This window comes from Mauremys reevesii, linkage group 6 (genome assembly GCF_016161935.1).
Source record: "Mauremys reevesii isolate NIE-2019 linkage group 6, ASM1616193v1, whole genome shotgun sequence".
Lineage (NCBI taxonomy): Eukaryota > Metazoa > Chordata > Testudines > Geoemydidae > Mauremys > Mauremys reevesii.
In genome coordinates this window covers 28,545,529-28,565,525 of record NC_052628.1, presented here as the reverse complement: position 1 = coordinate 28,565,525, position 19,997 = coordinate 28,545,529, and the positions used below count along the sequence as shown (strand labels likewise).

General features: G+C 45.0%; 1 protein-coding gene across 1 annotated transcript; it reads left to right on the top strand.

The window, feature by feature from the left end:
• The first annotated feature begins 7,888 nt into the window (after window positions 1-7,888).
• CCL28 (C-C motif chemokine ligand 28) lies at window positions 7,889-18,533 on the top strand. The gene is given in 5 exon segments (XM_039545210.1): window positions 7,889-7,929; window positions 8,139-8,226; window positions 14,020-14,149; window positions 16,986-17,098; window positions 17,101-18,533. Coding segments are annotated over 4 exon segments (363 nt in total). The 5' UTR covers window positions 7,889-7,929; window positions 8,139-8,162; the 3' UTR covers window positions 17,157-18,533.
• The last annotated feature ends 1,464 nt before the right edge of the window (window positions 18,534-19,997 follow it).

The window sequence follows — 19,997 nt, the reverse complement described above, 5'->3', positions numbered from 1 at the left end:
TACAGGGCAGGTGCTCGCTGCGTGACTTGCTGAGTTACACGTAAGTAACTTCCTTCATGCCAATAGTAAATGAACATGCTCTATTGTATCTCTCTTCTTAAGAAACATACAAAAATTTCCACATAGGTTTTGTGTGCTTCTGGTGTCTCAGACATGTTCTGGAAGATTAATGTCCCAAGAGTGATGATAAGCAGGGTTAGGGGATTATGACGAACAAATCCATAGCACCAGACCTACTTGATTACATTTTTATTAGTACTGAATTGCAAAATTAGTGTTGGAAAGGAATGTAGTAGATGTACTACAAGGTCTCTACACTGTAGGAAAGCATGATTCCATGCTTCTGGAAATTTTACTAGAAATGTAATGGCTGTGTCCATACTCACTGTTACAGGCTGGCAGGACTCAGATTTGAAGGTCAGAAGGGACCATTATGATCATCTAGTCCAGTGGTTCTTAACCAGGGGTATGTGTACCCATGGGGGTACACAGAGGTCTTCCAGGGGGTACGTCAACTCATCTACATATTTGTCTAGTTTTACAACAGGCTTCATAGAAAGCACTAGTGAAGTCAGTACAGACTAAAATTTCATACAGACAATTCATTTTATACTGCTCTAAATGCTGAAATGTAAGTACAATATTTATATCCCAATCAATTTATTTTATACTTATATGGTGAACATGAGAAAAGAAGCAATTTGTCAGTAACAGTGTGCTGTGACACTTTTGTATTTTTATGTCTGATTTTGTAAGCAAGTAGTTTTTAAGTGACATGAAACTTTGGGGGTACACAAGACAATCAGACTCATGGAAGGGATACAGTAGTCTGAAAAGCCACTGCTTGACCTCCTGCATTACACAGGCCATAGAAATGTACCAAGTGATTCCTGCATCAAATTCATAATTTCTGGTTGAGCTAGAGTACAACTTTTAGTATTTATAGACGTAAAATATGGTGAAGGTCCCACTAGATCATTGGGACTTCAGCACGTGCTTAAGTGCCTTGCTCAATAGGGATTGCCTACTAAATCAGCACCTGGAACTGGGCAGGAAGTGGATTTCCCATTTTATAAGAAATTCTCTGAATTTGACTGTTCTTTGTTCTGAAACAAAACAATAACAATTTTTTAAATGTCCGGAAAAATGATTTTTTCTGAAGGAAAAAAAATCAGATCAAACTGTTTTGATTAAAAAATCAAAGTATTTTTCCAATTTTGACATTTTACATTTTTTCATAATATAAAATGTCATTTCAAAATAAAAAATCAAATGTGTTCTCTTTTCAAAATGAAATGTCATCAAAACTGATCCGTTTCCATGAAATGTTTTGCTTTCAGTGAATTGGCAGTTTCTGACACGAGTAACGTTCTTTTGGGAAACTTCCAACCAGCTCTTTTGACCTCAAATTAAAAGACTGAAGGAAGAAGTAAACCTGGAGCCACTGCAGTGCAAAGGGTAGGGGAGTGTAGGAGGGAGAGAGAAGTCCGTGGGAACACAGAGGGGAGAAGAGATGCTGGGAAGCAGATGCCAGCACTGTGGTGAGAGGGAGAGCCTAAGAAGCTGTAAGTGTTTATTGTAACAAGGGTGTAGAGGCACAGGGAGGTGAGAAGGATGGTATTACAAGACCGGAGAGAGACTAGCAAGTGGGTACATTTTAGCAGAGGAGAGGCACTAACAGGTAGGTGGGAAAGACTTCCTCTTCAGTTTTTTCACAGATTGTCTGTTTTTGTTGACCAGTGATGGGCACCATATAAGAATCTTATTAAATTTAGCGACAAAGATTCCTACGGCACCTTATAGACTAACAGACGTATTGGAGCATAAGCTTTTGTGAGTGAATACCCACTTCGTCAGATGCATGTAGTTGCATCTGACTAAGTGGGTATTCACCCACGAAAGCTTATGCTCCAATACGTTTGTTAGTCTATTAAGGTGCCACCGGACCCTTTGTCACTTTTTACAGATCCAGACTAACACAGCTACCCCTCTGATTATTAAATGTAGTTGTTCTTGTTCAATTTAAGTTTCAAGAAAGACCTTAAAGGGAGGGGTAAGTAGGCAACTTCTAATTGCAAGGGGGAAAGGAAACATTTTTCTTGAGCAGTAATATCATTCTGCACGAGTGGTGATTAAGCATGAACTGTTTCAAATTATTTGTCTGAACGTTTTGTGCACCAGAAATGGTAGAAAGTTAGATCAGGAGACATTTTATGTAGGCAAATACTTCCTCTATGTGCAAGCATCAGGGAAGGGCCTTCTTTCATGCAACCCACAGAAATATGGAAAGCAACTAGTCTCCCAGTTTAGCTTGAAGTGATTCACCAAAAAACAAACACCCCCCCCCACTTTTTGTTCAGATTGGATGTTCTATTGCTGCCACAAAATATTCTCCTCTTCCACCCCCTTGTTCTTCCACCAAATGGAAATTCTATATTTGGTTCAGAAATAAGAGTGCAGGGAATGTGAACAGAGTGATGTCAGAAGTATAATTTCACCCGGGATGCTCTGGTTCTGTGGTGGCAGAGAAGACGTGCTCCTACAGTGTAACTTTGGTCTCCAGTTCAGTTACTGCTGTTGTTAACAGTTCAGAAAAGCAGTAAGAGGTAGGGTGAAATGGGGCAGTCCAATTCTGCCCTCACTTATGGCCATGCAACCTCTTGGAAGTCAATGTGTTACCCGGGGTTCTTTCAACCCAAAGCTCTTGGTAACTTTTACTCTGTGCGAGGTGGTGACAAGAAATAAATTGGGAGGAGAAGGCCATCCGACCGATAGATGGCTGGCACAAACAGGACAACACAAGAGTGTTTTCACTTAAGGCTAAACTTTACTTAGTCTCAAGCACTTACACACATCTGCAACAGGCTAGTAAAACACCCCCAGCCCTCACTAATTACCCAAACTGAGTGTGGCTCTCAAGTGGCATAGCGACAACCCGTCTGCCAGTGGGGAACACAAGATGCATCTAGAGGGAGAGACCCATCCAACTACCTCAAACTTTTCCCCCTTATTTATACATTAAGTAATACAATGACATGTCACTTAGCCCTGGTCTACACTACAAGGTTAGGTTGAATTTAGCTGCATTAGGTCGATTTTATAAGCAACGCGGCTACACAACCAATCCCATTCCATCGACCTAAAGGGCTCTTAACATCAACTGCTGTACTCCTCCCCGGTGAGGGGAGAGTAGCACTAAGATCGACCTCCTTGGGTCAAATTTGGAGTAGTGTAGATGCAGCATTGTACAATTCGATGGTATTGACCTCTGGGAGCTATCCCAGAGTGCTCCAATGTGACCACTCTGGACAGCACTTTCAACTCCGATGCACTAGCCAGGTACACAGGAAAAGCCCTGGGAACTTTTGAATTTCATTTCCTGTTTGGTCAGTGTGACGAGCTGAGCAGCACAGGTGACCATGCAGTCCCAGAATCACAAACAAGCTCCAGCATGGAGCAAATGGGAGATGCTGGATCTGATTGCTGTATGGGGAGAAGATTTGTGCAGGCAGAACTCTGATCAAAAAGAAGAAATGCTAATATTTATGCCAAAATCGCACAGAGTATGGTGGAGGGAGGCTACAACAGGGACACACAGCAGTGCTGCGTGAAAGTTAAGAAGCTCAGGCAAGCCTACCACAAGACAAAGGAGGCTAATGGTCGCTCCGGGTCAGAGCCCCATACGCGTCGCTTCTATGATCAGCTGCATGGCATTCTAAGGGGGAACCCTACCAGTACCCCACCACTGTCCATGGACACCTGCCGGGGGGGAGTCTCACGCAACACGGAGGAGGATTTTATGGATGAAGAAGAGGAGGAGGAAGAGGAGGAGAATGTGCAGCAGGAAGCAGAGAATCCATTCTCCCTGGCAGCCAGGGCCTTTTCATCACCCTGGAGCCAATAGCCTCCCAAGGTGGGTTCCCGGACCCTGAAGGCGAAGAAGGCACCTCTGGTGAGTGCACATTTGTAACTACACTACAGGGGTTAAAAGCAATTGTGTTTAATGTTTGATTTGCCCTGAAGAATTGGGATGTGTTTACGGCCAGTACAGATACTGGAAAAGTCTGTTAATGTGTCTGGGGATGGAGCGGGAATCCTCCAGGAACATCTCCATGAAGCTCTCCTGGAGGTACTCCGAGAGCCTTTGCAGAAGATTTTTGGGGAGGCTGCCTTATTTTGTCCTCTACAGTAGGACACTTTACCATGCCAAGCCAGTAGCAAGTAGTCTGGAATCATTGCAGTACAAAGCATGGCAGTGAATGGTCCAGGGTTATGTTCGCATTCATGCAACATTCAGTCTTTACCTTTCTGTCTCAGCCTCAGGAGAGTGATATCATTCATGGTCATCTGGTTGAAATAGGGGAATTTTTGTAAGGGAACAGTAGAAGGACCCAGTTCATGCTGGGCTGTTTGCACTTGGCTAAAAGGGATCATCCTGGAGAATAGCCACGTGGTGGAGGGAGGGGTGTGCTGCATATCCAACCCAAAACTACAGCCCCCTCCTTTTAAATGGCAAACCCAGCATTGCTTGCTATGGGAAAGGAGGGCGCTGCAGTTTGAAACCATTCCCAGATGTTACGAAGGTGGAAGAAGCCAACCCCGTGTACCCTTTGGCTTACCATGGCTGCCTGGAAACTGAATTCTGTTGCCCAGCCGTATGTGACGTGTCACCATACCGGCAGGCGCTCAATATAAAAGGCAAAATGCGACGTTGTACCTAAAGCACATGTGCTGTCTGGTGTGAATTGTGAAAGAGTCTCCCTTTTGTTCTCAGAAATGTATCTTAAATTTTACTCTCCCTTTTTATCCCCCCTGCAGGTGCAAATGTTTCTATGCTGCCAGTATCATCTCCGTCCCTGAGGTTATTGCAGATTAGAAGGTGGAAAAATGCACTCGCAATGACATGTTTTCTGAGCTCATGCAGTCCTCCCGCACTGATAGGGCACAGCTGAATGCATGGAGGCATTCAGTGGCAGAGGCCAGGAAAGCATTCAGTGAGCATGATCAGAACGCACAGAAGGAGATTCTGAGGCTAATGTGGGAGCAAACGGACATGCTCAGGCGTCTGGTGGAGCTGCAGGAAAGGCAACAAGAGCAGAGACTGCTGCTGCATCCATTGTATAATTGCCTGCCCTCCTTGCCAAGTTCCATATCCTCCTCACCCAGACATCCAAGAACATTGGAGAGGGATGCTCTTGGCACCCAGCCACTCTACTCCAGAGGATGGCCCAAGCAACACAAGGCTGTTATTCAAACAGCTTTAATTTGTAGTGTGGCTACAATAAGCCATGTGGCCTTGTCTTTCCCTCCTCCCTCACCCCACCCAGGCTACCTTGTCAGTCATCTCAGTTTTTTAAAAATAATAAAGAATGCATGGATTCAAAACAATAGGGACTTTATTTCCTTTGCCAACTGTGGTCGAAGGGGAGAGAGGGATTGGCTTACAGGGAAGTAAATTCAACAAAGGGGGCAATTTTGCATCAAGGAGAAACACACATAACTGTCACACCTGTAGCCTGGCCAGTTATGAAACTGGTTTTCAAAGCCTCTTTGATGCACAGCGCGCTTAGCTGTGCTCGTCTAATCGCCCTGGTGTCTGGCTGTTCAAAATTGGCCACCAGGCGATTTGCCTCAACCTCCCACCCTGCCATAAACGTCTCCCCCTTACTCTCACAGATATTATGGAGCACACAGCAAGCAGCAATAACAATGGGAATATTGGTTGTACTGAGGTCTAACCTAGTCAGCAAACAGTGCCAGTGAACTTTTAAATGTCCAAATGCACATTCTACCACCATTCTGCACTTGCTCAGCCTATAGTTGAACTGCTCCTTACTACTGTCCAGGCTGCCTAGGTATGGCTTCATGAGCCATGGGAGCAAGGGGTAGGCTGGGTCCCCAAGGATAACTATTGGCATTTCAACATCCCCAGTGGTAACTTTTTGGTCTGGGAAGTAAATCGCTTCTTGCAGCTGTTCAAACAGCCCAGAGTTCCTAAAGATGTGAGCGTCATGCACCTTTCTCAGCCATCCCACATTGATGTCAGTGAAATGTCCCTTGTGATCCACCAGTGCTTGCAGCACCATTGAGAAGTACCACTTGCAGTTTATGTACTGGTTGGCAAGGTGGTCCGGTGCTAAGATAGGGATATGGGTTCCATCTGTCGCCCCACCACAGTTAGGAACCCCCGTTGCAGCAAAGTCATCCACCATGACCTGCACATTTCCCAGAGTCACTAGCCTTGCTAGCAGAAGGTTACTGATTGCCTTGGCTACTTGGATCACAGCAGCCCCACAGTAGATTTGCCCACTCTGAATTGATTCCCAACTGACCGTTAGCAGACAGGTATTGCAAGCTTCCATAGGGCTATCGCCACCCGCTTCTCAACTGTCAGGGCAGGTCTCTTCTTGGTATTCCTGCACTTCAGGGCAGGGAAAAGCAACTCTCACAGTTCCATGAAAGTGGCCTTACACATGTGAAAGTTTTGCAGCCACTGGGAATCATCCCATACCTGCAACACTATGCGATCAGGGCCGCTCCAGGCACCAGCTGAGCAAGCAGGTGCTTGGGGCGGCACGTTAGGCTCTTCGGCGGTGGATCCCTCGGCCCCCCTCGGAGGGAAGGACCTGCCGCCGAAGAAGAAAGTGGTGCAGTGGAACTGCCGCCGATCGCGATCACAGCTTTTTGTTTGTTTTTGTTTTTTGCTGCTTGGGGCAGCAAAAATCCTGGAGCCGGCCCTGTATATGGTCCCACCACTCTGTGCTTGTTTGCCGGGCCCAGAATCGGCGTTCGACTGTATCAACTAGCCCCACTGCCGCCATGATGTCCCAATTGCCACATCCCGTGCTTTCAGGAATGTTTGTGTCCATGTCCTCCTCACAATTGTCCTTGTGCTGGCATCTCCTAGCCAGGTTCTGCACATATTGCAGGATAATGCGTGAGGTGTTTACAATGCTCACAACAGCAGCAGTGAGCTGAGCGGGCTCCATGCTTGCTGTGCTAAGGCGTCTGCACAGGTAACCCAGGCGCGAAACGATTGTCTGACGTTGCTTTCAAGGAGGGAGGGAGAGAGGAAGGGGAGACTGATGACATGTACCCAAAACCACCCGTGACAATGTTTTTGCCCCATCAGGCATTGGCAGCTTAACCCAGAATTCCAATGAGCAGCAGGGACTGTGGGATAGCTACCCACAGTGCACCACTACGTGAGTCGATGCTAGCCACAGTATTGAGGACACACTCTGCCACCTACTGCACTTAGTGGGGACATACACGATCGACTTCTATAACATCGACCTAATTTCATAGTGTAGACATACCCTTAAAGAAACCTTGTTAAGCAAGCAGTTTCAATGGTCAAGCAGGAGGTTTCCTTCTGATTATTGATTAACCAGGTGTGTGGGTTTTTTCCCCAGAGTTTGCAGCCTTCAGGCCCCTAAAATGCATGTATCAGCAACTTCAACACAATTCTTATCAGGAAGGACGCTGGGTCAAGTTGCTCTTTCTGTGGCACCCAAAACCTCCTCCCCTCCTGTCTTGGTTAAGCTAAACCTGCTGCATGGCCACTTTACTGGTTTGCCAAAATCTCCCCGTACAAATGGGCCAAATTCAGCACGGGCGCAACTCCAGGAGTTGTGCCTGTTTGTGTCACAGCTGAATTTGGCTCATTTACTTTAATGGAGTTGCATGTTTGTTACTGACAACAGAATTTGGCCCTCATATGTGAATTGTATAAAGCAATGATCAATTCTGATTCTTTGGTTCTTCTTCACCCACAGTTATTTAGCACCTTTAATGCCAAAGCACTGGCAGCTGCCAAGTCCAACACAGAGATAGAGAAGTAAGAACACAGAAGTGGGTTTGATCCTGCAAGATTCTGAATAGTTTGGCCTGATCCAGTAAAGTATTTAAGCCTATGCTTGACGTTAAGTACGTGAGTAGTCCTATTAAAGTCAATAAAACGTTGAGCATGTGTTGAAGTGTTTTGCTAGATTGGGCCAGATTGCTTAGTACCTTGCAGGTTCAAGCCCACTTGCAGCATCTGTGAAGGGTGGGGCTTTAAAGTTAGTTTCTTTTACTGCAGTCCTGGAGGTAGGATCACCTTTGTTTCCTGTAATTTACAACCTGGTCTGTTACAGTAAGTGCTGCAGCAGTTGGAAGGAATGGATTTGAAGCTAGTCACTCTCTTTGCTGCTTTTGCATTTGTGGTTGTCCAAACATCTGAGGGTAAGTCATCCTGTACATTATCTATTTGCTACATTTAGAATAGGTTTATCTTAAAAAAAAACCAAAACAAAACATAAGGCAGAGCGTCTCTGTGTGGAATTGGAGCTGTTTTATATCCATAGCATTGTGAGTAATTGGAGATTATTGCTTTTGGTTTTAATTTCCATACAGAAAACTGGGAGAACTTTAAGCAGGACATCCTGACTCCACTGACATCAGTGGCAAAACTCCCCTTGACTTCATTGGGGGTAGAATTTCACTCTGTTTTAGCTAATTACTATTTGTAAAATCAAGGGCAGTTGGATATTTAGACTGGGAAAAATTTTGTAAAATGGTTTAAACAGGAAATGCCAGGTTTTTAGAAAGGATCAGTACAAGGTATTTGTGACAATAAATGCTACCATTTTAACTGCACTTCAGAGCAACTGGGACAATTCATCTGACTGAAGTTACTCACATGCAGGAGGGTCTCTAGGACACTTTACTTGCAGACTTAACCAGCACTTTCTAAAGTCATGTACACTGTGTGTGATAGGTGCCATGTTTCAGTAGGATTTTATAGCTAAAATGTAGAAAAACTGATTTTCATGGTCTCACATTTTAACTGTAGCAAATTGCACAATAGATTAAATCTCCCATTTTGCATCATGCTTACTGACAGCTATGCTAGGTGCATACATGAGTTGGGTCCACATACTTTGAATTTTCTAGCCCATATAGTCAATATTTTATTGTTTTCCTTGTAATTTTATATACAAAATAATCTTGTTAAACTCTGTGATGTTAAAATCTTTATCAAATTCAGGAGGCGATCCAAGAGCCTGATCCTGTGCAATATGGAGTGTTTTCAACCCCCATTGACTTCAGCGAGAGTAGAGTTTTAAACAGCAGTACATCAAACCACACTGCAGAACTTTTAGTGCATGGTAGCAGGCTCAGACAGCCAGTTAGTGCCCAGCAAGCTAGGGCATTGCAGATTTATACCCCGGCTTGCTGTGCACTAACTGTGTATAGACAAGCCCTCAGCACCTTGCAGGATCATGTCACAAATGGGTAAAATGTGCCTTAAAATTCTACCCTGCCAAAATGGCCTCTGCACCTGTTGGATGGTACAGGCTTGTGTGAGCTGTAATCTGGATGTACTTGCTGGGAATGCATGTGCTTCCATGCTAGGGTGTTCAAATAAGGGCATAAAGGGAGTTTTCTTAAATTTATTCTTTTATTCTGTATGCCAGATGGATCAATATGTATGAGACAAATAATTAGGTGACTAAGGCAAACACACTCTGCATTTAACAACAAATCAGTAATTAAAGGCAAATTTCCTTAAAGTCTAGCAAACATACTAGCCCATTTTGGAACTAGAGAATACAGTAGGAGTTTTATAGGCTTTGAGCCAAATTCTGCCTCCGCTACACCCCATTTACTTCAGTGGTGTGGCACAGATGTAAGAATAAGACCTGGCTCTTAATATTCAGTTTTATGTGGGTTTCTTTTCTTTGTGGTTTTCCGTATATTTGACCTCAGTTCAGTGGAATACACGAGAGCCCTCTGGTGGCCAAAATAATACCTGTGCAGTCTCATGAATCAAGGCAGCCTAATGGATAAGGAATCTCCAAAGTATTTCAAAGGTAGTGGATTCAGATTTGGTTTATTGCATTTCATGTTGGAGAAGTGCTGGCTATGTCTTTTGGGTATTCTGGGGTGCGACTTAGGACACTGGTTGTACTGCCCAGGCCAAAGGAAGAGACATTTGGGGAACTATTACTTGCTAAGGATTAGCAAATGCATGATAAATGGTAAAGGGTTGGAACAATAATTAATTTTCAATTAAGATACAAAAAAGAAAAAAGTTTTAAAAAACTTGTAGAAAATAAGAACCACCTCTCCACCCCCTCAAATGTGCTGAAAATAAGGAAGGGTTAAAAATAAGTGGCAAGGGCTTCCATCAAACTGCCAGTCATAAAGTGAGAGTGAGTGAGTTAAGCAACTAAAGTTAAGCAAATGGTAATAAACATGAATGGGCAAGGGAGGAGAATTATATTTCAAAGTAGAAATTACTTACGTGATCCTGTATGTTTTTAAATTAGGACCAGATCCTGCAAACACTTAATCAACTGAGTTAATTGTAATGATGCAAGTAGATCATGCAAACACCTGCTTGTACCAAACCGAGTGCTTACTGCGGCTTACAGTCTCATTGTCCCATCGTCAATCACACTCAGTAGTAAGTGTTTGCAGGATCAGATTGTAACCTCTGCAGGGCAGGGATGAGTCTCATATGTGTTTGCAAGAACTTGAGCACATTTGGGGCACTGCAAAAATTAAATCACTTTTCTAAACCAAAATTTTTTAAGTGACCTCTGAACTCAAACTTATCACGTGGAAATGCTTGCCTGGGAAAAGAGTAGCTCAATCACATAAAGAAGTGGGATCTGCAAAAAGAGGTAGATTAGAGGTTACGTGTTTAAAGATAAAATTGGGGGATTGGGTTCCCACTCCTGGGCTTTACTGAGGTCAGGCAGGGAGATCTGCCAGGGTCCAACCAGAGGGTTGGGGGAGATGTGGGTTTTTCCCTCTTCCTTTGCTTTCATATTTTGACCTCCTGCTTAGTTTCCTCCTTGCTTTTCTCTTCCCGTCCTTAACCCTCACCCCTTCATTTGTGCCTCTCTTCCTCCTCCTTCATCACATGGCCCACCCAGAAATGTGGCTTCTTGACAGTAGTTGGAGGGTGGCCAGAGCTGGGAAGCTATTGCTTCTTCCTTTGTTCTTATCCCCTGGAAAATGTGCAGAATTCCAGTTGGAAATTCCAGTAAGACTTCAGAACAAGAAATCCTCCCTAAGTGGCTTTCAGCTCCCGTCAGAGATGGGTGAAAACTGACCACAGGTATTGACTGGCACAGCATCTCAGTGGGTTTTGCTGTCATGGGAAAGGCCAGGAAATACTGCTTTGGAACTGGATGGTGCAAAATCCCTGGGATTTTCCAGAAAATTTTGGGATGTAGATGTGGTTGAAGGGCTCCTTGCTCCTCCCTGGGTCTGTCATCGTAAATTAGGAGCTCTGTATGGTGGGGAACCGTATTGAATTTCTTGGATAGCCGTCTGGTGGATTCTTCTGCATGATTGTATGATTCAGCTCTTTATAAATAAAGGGAACAAAGCCTCTAACAAACAGTTGATGTCTCCTTGGTGAAAGTCCCCAGGCAAGGGGAAGGATCAACATGGATAATATAATCTATAGAAATAATGACACCAACAGGGCGATGTCCGTCCCTCGTGACAGAGAGGAAGCAAGAAGCTGGGGATTTGCCACTGCAGCTGCTAATCCCACACAGCCACTAGCTCTAGCTTGCTGGTTGAGGAATACAGCTTGTGACTGTGTTACCACACTGAGTCTAAATCCTGGCTGGATGAAGAGTAATGAAATGGATTGCTGTCTGTGCTGCTGACAGTGACAGAGGCAGGCAAAACATGGGAGGAGGAGGAGGAGGGAGGAATGCCTGTAGGAATGAAAAAGGCCAGGCCAAACTTCAGATTTCTTTTCTTTTAGCAACTGGATTAGACTGAACCAAAAATCAAACTTAAGGGCAAGTCTTCCTGGGTGCATGAAGAAGAGGGCACAAGTCTCTCTCCTAGTTCAGACACTGCACTATATTGCTTTTTCCCCTGAAAAAGATCCCGTGTGCTTCTTATAAGCATAACATTTTTGGTGGAGAATTGCGAAAAGGGGAAGACGTGCACTGTGATTGTTGAAAATACTGCTAAATACTGCTAAAAGGTATCCCATACGTATAAAGTGATCGATCATTCCGGTGTGCACACCCCTGGTCGTAGAGGTGCCGGGCAATAGGGGGAGAATTTAGAGTCCTCGCTCTGACCCGTCTGTCAGGGAAAACTATACAGATATACACTGTTTGTACAAACTGTCTAGCTATACACACCCCTGGTCATAGAGGTGCCGGGCCATAAGGGGGAGGATTAGAGTCCTTGCTCCTACCCATCTGTCGGGGAAAAATTGCATAGGTGAATATATCCTCAGTCGTAGCAGGCTTTGGTCAACTACCAATTTAGCAAGGAGGGTGGGCTCCTTAACTAGCCCCCACCCCTCCTAGTCCCTTTTCCTAAACCTTTTTTTTTTTTTTAATTGTGAAATCACAACAATATCCCACACTTCTATATCCTTCAGAGTGATGTCTTACAGAAAGCTGCTCCTTATGTGCTTGTTCCGGGTCTTTACAAAACACACGAATTCTACACCCACTAAAAACTCTGCTTGGCAGAGCAGGAGGGGGGATCCTGACTAGACTGTGCAGGGGAATCAAAAGGAAGCTCCGAGCCCAATCAGAGACGGTGGCTGGCGGAAAGAAGTCAACCAACACAGCCCAGGAAGGAGGGCTGTGCAACCTTTAAACTGGAAGGGTGAATTATGAGCCAGGAAGGCCAGAATTTAAAGCCACAGTTCCAAGGAGGACTGTGGGACACTAAACCTTGTGGGTGAGCAAAAAGAGACCTTGGCGAGAGCTGAATGATACTGAATAAATGGGACCCCAGGAGAGGGGAAGGGAGGTACATTTCCCAAGTCCAAGAAGGCCATAATGGGGATGTTTTACATGTCCTCTCTGGGTTCCCTGATCTCCACTTACTCCCCTGAACACTTTGCAGTACCCCTTCTCCCTTCAATCTCCCCATTAGAGGGAAATACTGGGGAGGGGGGGCATACAGGCTTATCCCAGTAGTGCACCCCCTCAGTCTCATAACACAAGGATATATAATCTTGGGGGCAAAATACATGCTTCTCCTTCCCATCAACAAGCCTCTTCTGGCTCTTTAGGTGGTTTGTCAGCCAGGGAAGCTGTCTGCAGAGAGATAAGGAGAGTAGCTGCAGAAGGTGGCTTCAGAGCTGAGACCCAAACACACAGTCATTAGTGATTACTGTCACACTGTGGTCACAACAGCCAGAGCCTGCCCTGAGGTAGGCACTGACTGTTGTGACCACAGTGTGACAGCAATCGCTATCTACAGCAGGATGGACATCCAAACTGGTGGTATGGTCTATAATTAGATTTCACCTACCCAGTAACAAAAGTGAACTGGACAGCTATATCAGTCTTGCTGTGGAGTCAGTCCACAGGCTCTTGCCACCATGGCACATAGCATTTCCAAAGTGTGACAGGGCCATTAACCAATCCTTTGTATTGTGATGTTCCTTGATGGCCCATCTGATTTTGATATTCCTTCTCTATGGGCAGGGGGATGATTCCTGTGCCTGGGTTCACAAGTTCAGAGCAAATATTTTCAAAGTTAAAAAGCAAAACTTACATATTTCCTTGTAGTATTGAATACAGACATAACAAGTGAGATTAGCGCATGCAGCAATTTACAAGCATTTCATAGAATTTAAACACTAAATACATTCTTATAAGACTAATACCTATTTTGAACAAAACTAACAAATAGGTGAACAAATTCCAGCTATGAATTTGTCAGTTCTTAGCTAACACCTATAGCCTTGGTTTACCAGCATCACAGTTGCTTTCAGAGTTCTCCCTCCAGAAGTGTAAGCTATTTATTAAATCTTGGTATTTAAATACAAATCCACAGGGATAGTTGGAAGAAACGCTATACCTGAAGGAGTGGTGGTGGAGGTGGTGATAAGACCCAGGAGGAAGAAATACTGACTGATCTTAAAGACTGCAATCTTTCACTAAACAAGATGGGTTTGACAAGATGGGCAACACAATGTCCCATTCATTTCAACGTTGAAGACTTTTTTTTCCCCTTTGATTCTTTCAGCTACTTTATTTCTGGTATCCTTTAACTGTTGCACGGAAGTATCGCACCATGTACCCAGAAGACTTCTAAGAAAAGTTCTAAAATTTGAAATCCAGAAAGATGATGGAGTGTGCAACATACCAGCTGTGATGTAAGTGGAGTTCTGTGTGATCATATATTAAAGAGACATTGTCAAAAGTTAAAAATTATTCCTGGTTTTCTACCGAGATATTCCAATTTTATACCAGTATCACTCCATTGATTTCTTTGGCATAAAACTGATGTAACAGTGGAGAAACAGACCCTGTATATTTTAAAAACGTTCCTTCCCTGCATTACACCTTCAATTGTTAAAACTGAATTAATTGTTTAAAATCTAATTTATATTTCACCATTAATGTTTTGTTGCTTTTTGCAGCCTGCGGGAGGCCCACCGGAGCTGCCTGCCGCTCTCCCGTGACCGGCAGAGCGCCCCCCACGGCATGCCGCCCCAAGCATGCGCTTGGCGTGCTGGGGTCTGGAGCCGCCCCTGGGGAGGGGCTAGATTCACAAGGAGACTTAGGCACAGTTCACAAAATGGGGTGTGTGCGCCCCTCTCATCCCTTTAGTCCACTCATCTGGGATGTGGGAGACCCAGCTTTGAATCTGTGCTCTGGAAAAGGGATTTGAACCCAGGACTCCCATCCCAGGACTCCCATCTGGGGTAGATCTCAATGTGTGCTGGAAAATGAGCATAAACTTAGCAAATCAGATTTTCTTCTTTTTTATAGTCATTCCTACTCAGTTTCACTTTTTGCTGTCATGTACTAGCAAAATAACACAATGTTTGGTCAGTAATATCTCAAGGGAGTGCTTAAAATCCAAATAAATTAAATTAAGTTAAAAATCGTGGAAATATTACTGTTCATCTTAGGCTTTGTAAGTCTTTTGTTTTTATAACACTTGAACAGACCCGACTGTGTCACTTCATTCCCAATGCACTAATTTGCACTGTGTTTATCTTCAGCCCCAGCAAAGACGCTTCCCTCCTGCTCTGTACTTTTTCAGGTTAGGAGTTACTGAGTAATTATGCACTAAAGCTACTTTTGCTTTGGAAGGTAAAGCTGGGAGAAACATTTTGGATGAATAGTTTGTTTACTGAAAAATGCAGTTTTGGTTGACCCCAAACTATTTGTTAATTTGATTTAAATTCATTGAATAGTTTTGGCCAAAAAAGTGGGGGAGGGGCAGGGGCGGCTCTGCCATTTCAGTGCCCCAAGCACGGCGGCACGCCGCGGGGGGAGCTCTGTCGGTCACTGGTCCCGCGGACGTGCCTGCGGATGCTCCACCAGAGCCGCGAGACCAGCGGACCCTCCGCAGGCACGCCTGCGGGAGGTCCACCGGAGCCGCCTGCCGCTCTCCCGGGACCGGCAGAGTGCCCCCCGCGGCATGCTGCCCCAAGCACGCGCTTGGCGTGCTGGGGTCTGGAGCCGCCCCTGGGGAGGGGCTAGATTCACAAGGAGACTTAGGCACAGTTGACAAAATGGGGTGTGTGCGCCCCTCTCATCCCTTTAGTCCACTCATCTGGGATGTGGGAGACCCAGCTTTGAATCTGTGCTCTGGAAAAGGGATTTGAACCCAGGACTCCCATCCCAGGACTCCCATCTGGGGTAGATCTCAATGTGTGCTGTTTGAAGCTCTTCTACCTCTTATAAAGAATTTACTAGTCATTGGAGCAAGGACTTGAATTTGGGTCTCCCCCTCCAAGCTGGGTGACCTACTCATCAGATACAGGGTATTCGAGCATGGATGTCTTTCAATCTCTCTGTGGAAGATTTCCTACTTGTGATAAAATACTTGAATAATATTGGACCAGAGAGAGTGAGAATGGCTCTGTAGACTGGTAGTTACCGTAGGCGACGGCGAATTAAGGAGAGCTTGGGCGGGCTGAGGGAAATATAGGTTTTGGGCTATACCTTCCGAGGTCGGCTTAATAATCCCAGCCCCGAGTCGTCTTTTAGTCCCAGCCTGGGGGCGGTCAGAGTGGCTGGGCGGCGCCGAGCGTGGTGGAGCCCAGAGCCTTTTAAATCCCAGCCGAGCCGTCAGAGAGAGGCTCTGGGCTGCCCGCCGGTGGAGCGAGGAGAGGCACTCCCAGCCGGGCCACCAGTCAGAGTCAGAGGGCTCTGGCGGCGCCTGGCTGGGAGCCCAGCCTTTTAAACCCAGCCGCGCTGGGGATCAGAGGGTTTGGCTGCTTGGCCATGGCGGGGGAGCCGAGAGCAAAAAACCCAGCAGCGCCGTTATACCGGCGTATAGACGACGATCTTGGATGGGGGGTTGTTTTTTAATATAGAAAGTCGTCTTATACACCGGAATATACGGTAGGTCAATCACCTGGGATGGGGGATACCTGGTTCAAATCGCTGTTTTAGAGCAGTGATTTGAACCTCAGCCGCTCACATCTCAGATGAGGACCCTAACTACTGGGCTAGAATGGGAGGATAGCATCCAGGGCTTTGGAGCGGAGCCCGGAGCTGGAGCGCAGAGCAGCTCTGGAGCAGTGAAGCTGCAGGTTTTTGCCTGGAGCTGGAGCAGAGCCAGAGCACAGCTCCAAAGCCCTGGTGGCATCACCACCACTTCATTCTCCTAAAATACAGTCCTTTTACAAATGCCCAGAAAGAAAATATTTCAGATCTAATGGAGCATTGCATTTGACCCAAAATGGACTTCCTCTATTAGCCAAAAATGTCTGAGTATGGTTCAAACCAAACTGAACATTTTTTTTATTTTTGCAGTATTGACAGCAAACAAGCCAACAGAAAAAAAATCAGATATGTGCCTAGCTCTGTTTGGAAGATAACATGGTGATCAAAAGTTGGTCTCCCAAAACCTGAGCTGAGAGTAGTTTTGTTGCTTTCAAATATGGCTAGTTACCTTTTAAGAGTTGCTTCTTTTTTTTAAAAAAAAATGAGTTTTGCAATAGACAACGTAACTTCTTTTTCTTCTGGCAGCCTTCATGTAAAGCACAAGAAGTTATGTGTAAGCTCCCATAATAAAACCGTTAAGAAATGGATGAAAAGGAACAGAATCACAAATCATAGAAGAAATGGAAATCTTCATTCTGGGAAGAAAAGGAACACCAAAAGGAAAAATCAAATTGTGGTGAAGCAGTAGTGTGCTGAAACAACACCCAGGACGGAGTTACCTGTGAATGCTGCATTGTGTTCTCTGCAATAGACAAATGTTTGGTTAGGAGTTCACATACAGTGACTGCTCAACATTTTGCAATTACAGCTTTAAAAATAGTTTTCCAAATGTCTAAATTCCCAGAGCGAGCAGTGACAGATGTCAGCTGTACACATCCTTTACCACCTTTAATATGCATCTTGAAAGGATCTTGTTCTTTGGGAATCATCCTGGCCAGATAAAGGCAAAAGTTGATGCATTAGGAATGACAATATCTTCCTGGCCACACCTTGTGCTTTTTACTCCGCTTCATCCTCTGATATCTCTGTATTTGTCAATACTTCTAATTTCTGACACCCTCTCCTGACTTGGCTTTCATATCCTGCTCACTCTCTGACTGCTGCTTTAACAACTTCTTAGGCAGTTTCTCCCCCTCCTCTGCTTATCTCAGGGTCCTGCCTTTGGCACCCTCCTCTTCCTTATATCTTATCCTTCTCCGCTTGCACAGACTTAGCTATGATCTTTTTGCTGCTGGCTCACAAATTGATTTCTTCTCATGTGACCTGCCTTCTCCTTCCCAGTTGTGTATCTGACTGTTTTTCTGACATAACGTTCTGGATGGCCTGCCACCAGTTCAAGCTCAAGATGACCAAAAATGACCTCTCTCCCCCCCATGTCAAGCTTCCTTTGGTTCTAAACTTTCTTCATTATTGCTGGCAATACCACTGTCCTCCCTGCTCCTCAGGCTCAAAATTATGGGGTCCAAGATTCTGCTGCAAAGATCACCTCCCCAGTTTCATTACTCTTTTTTCTGATCATGTTACTCCCCTCTTCAAGTGCTACCTGCCTACTGTACCAAACTTCCCATCCTGGCCATCACAGGCCTGCACCTCTTTGCCCCAGCCTACACCTTTGATCTTGTTCCTTTTGTCCCACCTCATCATCTTAGTATTGCCAGTGATACCAGCCTTGCTAGACACGACATGTCCCTCCTTCCACTGCCATCTTTCCTGCTGCCTCCTAATGCGTGGAGCAGCCTTCCAGACTCAAATCACTAGGTCCTCTCCCTCCTCATTCAAAACCCTCATGAAGACTTACTACTTCCACACAGCCTAGAAATACTAAGCCATGTCAGTCACACACACTCTTTCTGCCCCAACATAACGTGAGAGAAGAAGTAATGAGTGAAGGAAGGTAGAGATTTAAAATCAGATAAGAGCACTATGCTCATCAAGGTATACCTATAATGACCCTAAATTACAATAATGTGGTGTTATAACTCTTTTCTCTCTTTTCCAGTTGTTTTTGTTCTCACTGCAGCACATCTAAAATTAGACTGTTAGTTCCTTGAGAGTAGGGACTGTGTAAAGTACATTGCAGTTATTATTAGCGCTGGAAATGCTGCAAATGTGGCCACACACCAGCGCTGGTAGCTGTGAGTGTGGCCACACACCAGCGCTGCTCCTACACAGCTGGATGACCAGCGCTGCAAACTACCAGCGCTGCAAACCGTAAGTGTAGCCAAGCCCTTCATTATTGCTGGCAATACCACTGTCCTCCCTGCTCCTCAGGCTCAAAATTATGGGGTCCAAGATTCTGCTGCAAAGATCACCTCCCCAGTTTCATTACTCTTTTTTCTGATCATGTTACTCCCCTCTTCAAGTGCTACCTGCCTACTGTACCAAACTTCTCATCCTGGCCATCACAGGCCTGCACCTCTTTGCCCCAGCCTACACCTTTGATCTTGTTCCTTTTGGCCCACCTCATCATCTTAGTATTGCCAGTGATACCAGCCTTGCTAGACACGACATGTCCCTCCTTCCACTGCCATCTTTCCTGCTGCCTCCTAATGCGTGGAGCAGCCTTCCAGACTCAAATCACTAGGTCCTCTCCCTCCTCATTCAAAACCCTCATGAAGACTTACTACTTCCACACAGCCTAGAAATACTAAGCCATGTCAGTCACACACACTCTTTCTGCCCCAACATAACGTGAGAGAAGAAGTAATGAGTGAAGGAAGGTAGAGATTTAAAATCAGATAAGAGCACTATGCTCATCAAGGTATACCTATAATGACCCTAAATTACAATAATGTGGTGTTATAACTCTTTTCTCTCTTTTCCAGTTGTTTTTGTTCTCACTGCAGCACATCTAAAATTAGACTGTTAGTTCCTTGAGAGTAGGGACTGTGTAAAGTACATTGCAGTTATTATTAATACAAACAACTAAAACTACTAACACATGATAAAGCGTGTAGGATGGTAGATACAAGAAGCAAGCAAGTCTCCCCAAAACAAAATAAAAACGGCTAAATAACAACCCAGCTCCTTCAGCTGCTGACGTGCACAATGCTGGAAGAAACTGATTCACACCTGAAATAGCAATAGGTAAGAAAAAACTAAGGACTGGATCCTCAATTCAGTGCAGGGGGCGCAGCACGGATGGTAGCTCTAGGCCACCTTTACTCTTCCTCCAATCCTCTAGGACGATGAGGGCTGAATCCACCTCTGGCACAATTTAGAGCAGCCATAGCTCTCACCTACGCCTGCTAGAAAATGTTCTATTGGCCCAGGATTGTTCCCCAACCCTTGATGCACCTGGAAATGCTTCCCATTGGATACCTTCTACACCAAGGTTGGGGAGCAGGTGGAGCAAAGTTGGCATAGTCAGCTTTACACCAGCTGAGAATTCCACCATGCTGGGGAAATCCTCAGCTGTCCAATTAAAGCCTTTGTACAACTGGAGAGGTGCCTCCGAGGATCTTTATCAGAGGTGAGGATCTGGTGCTTACAAGCTTTGAGCTTTGTTTATTGAGACAGAAGGAACAAAAAGTTCTG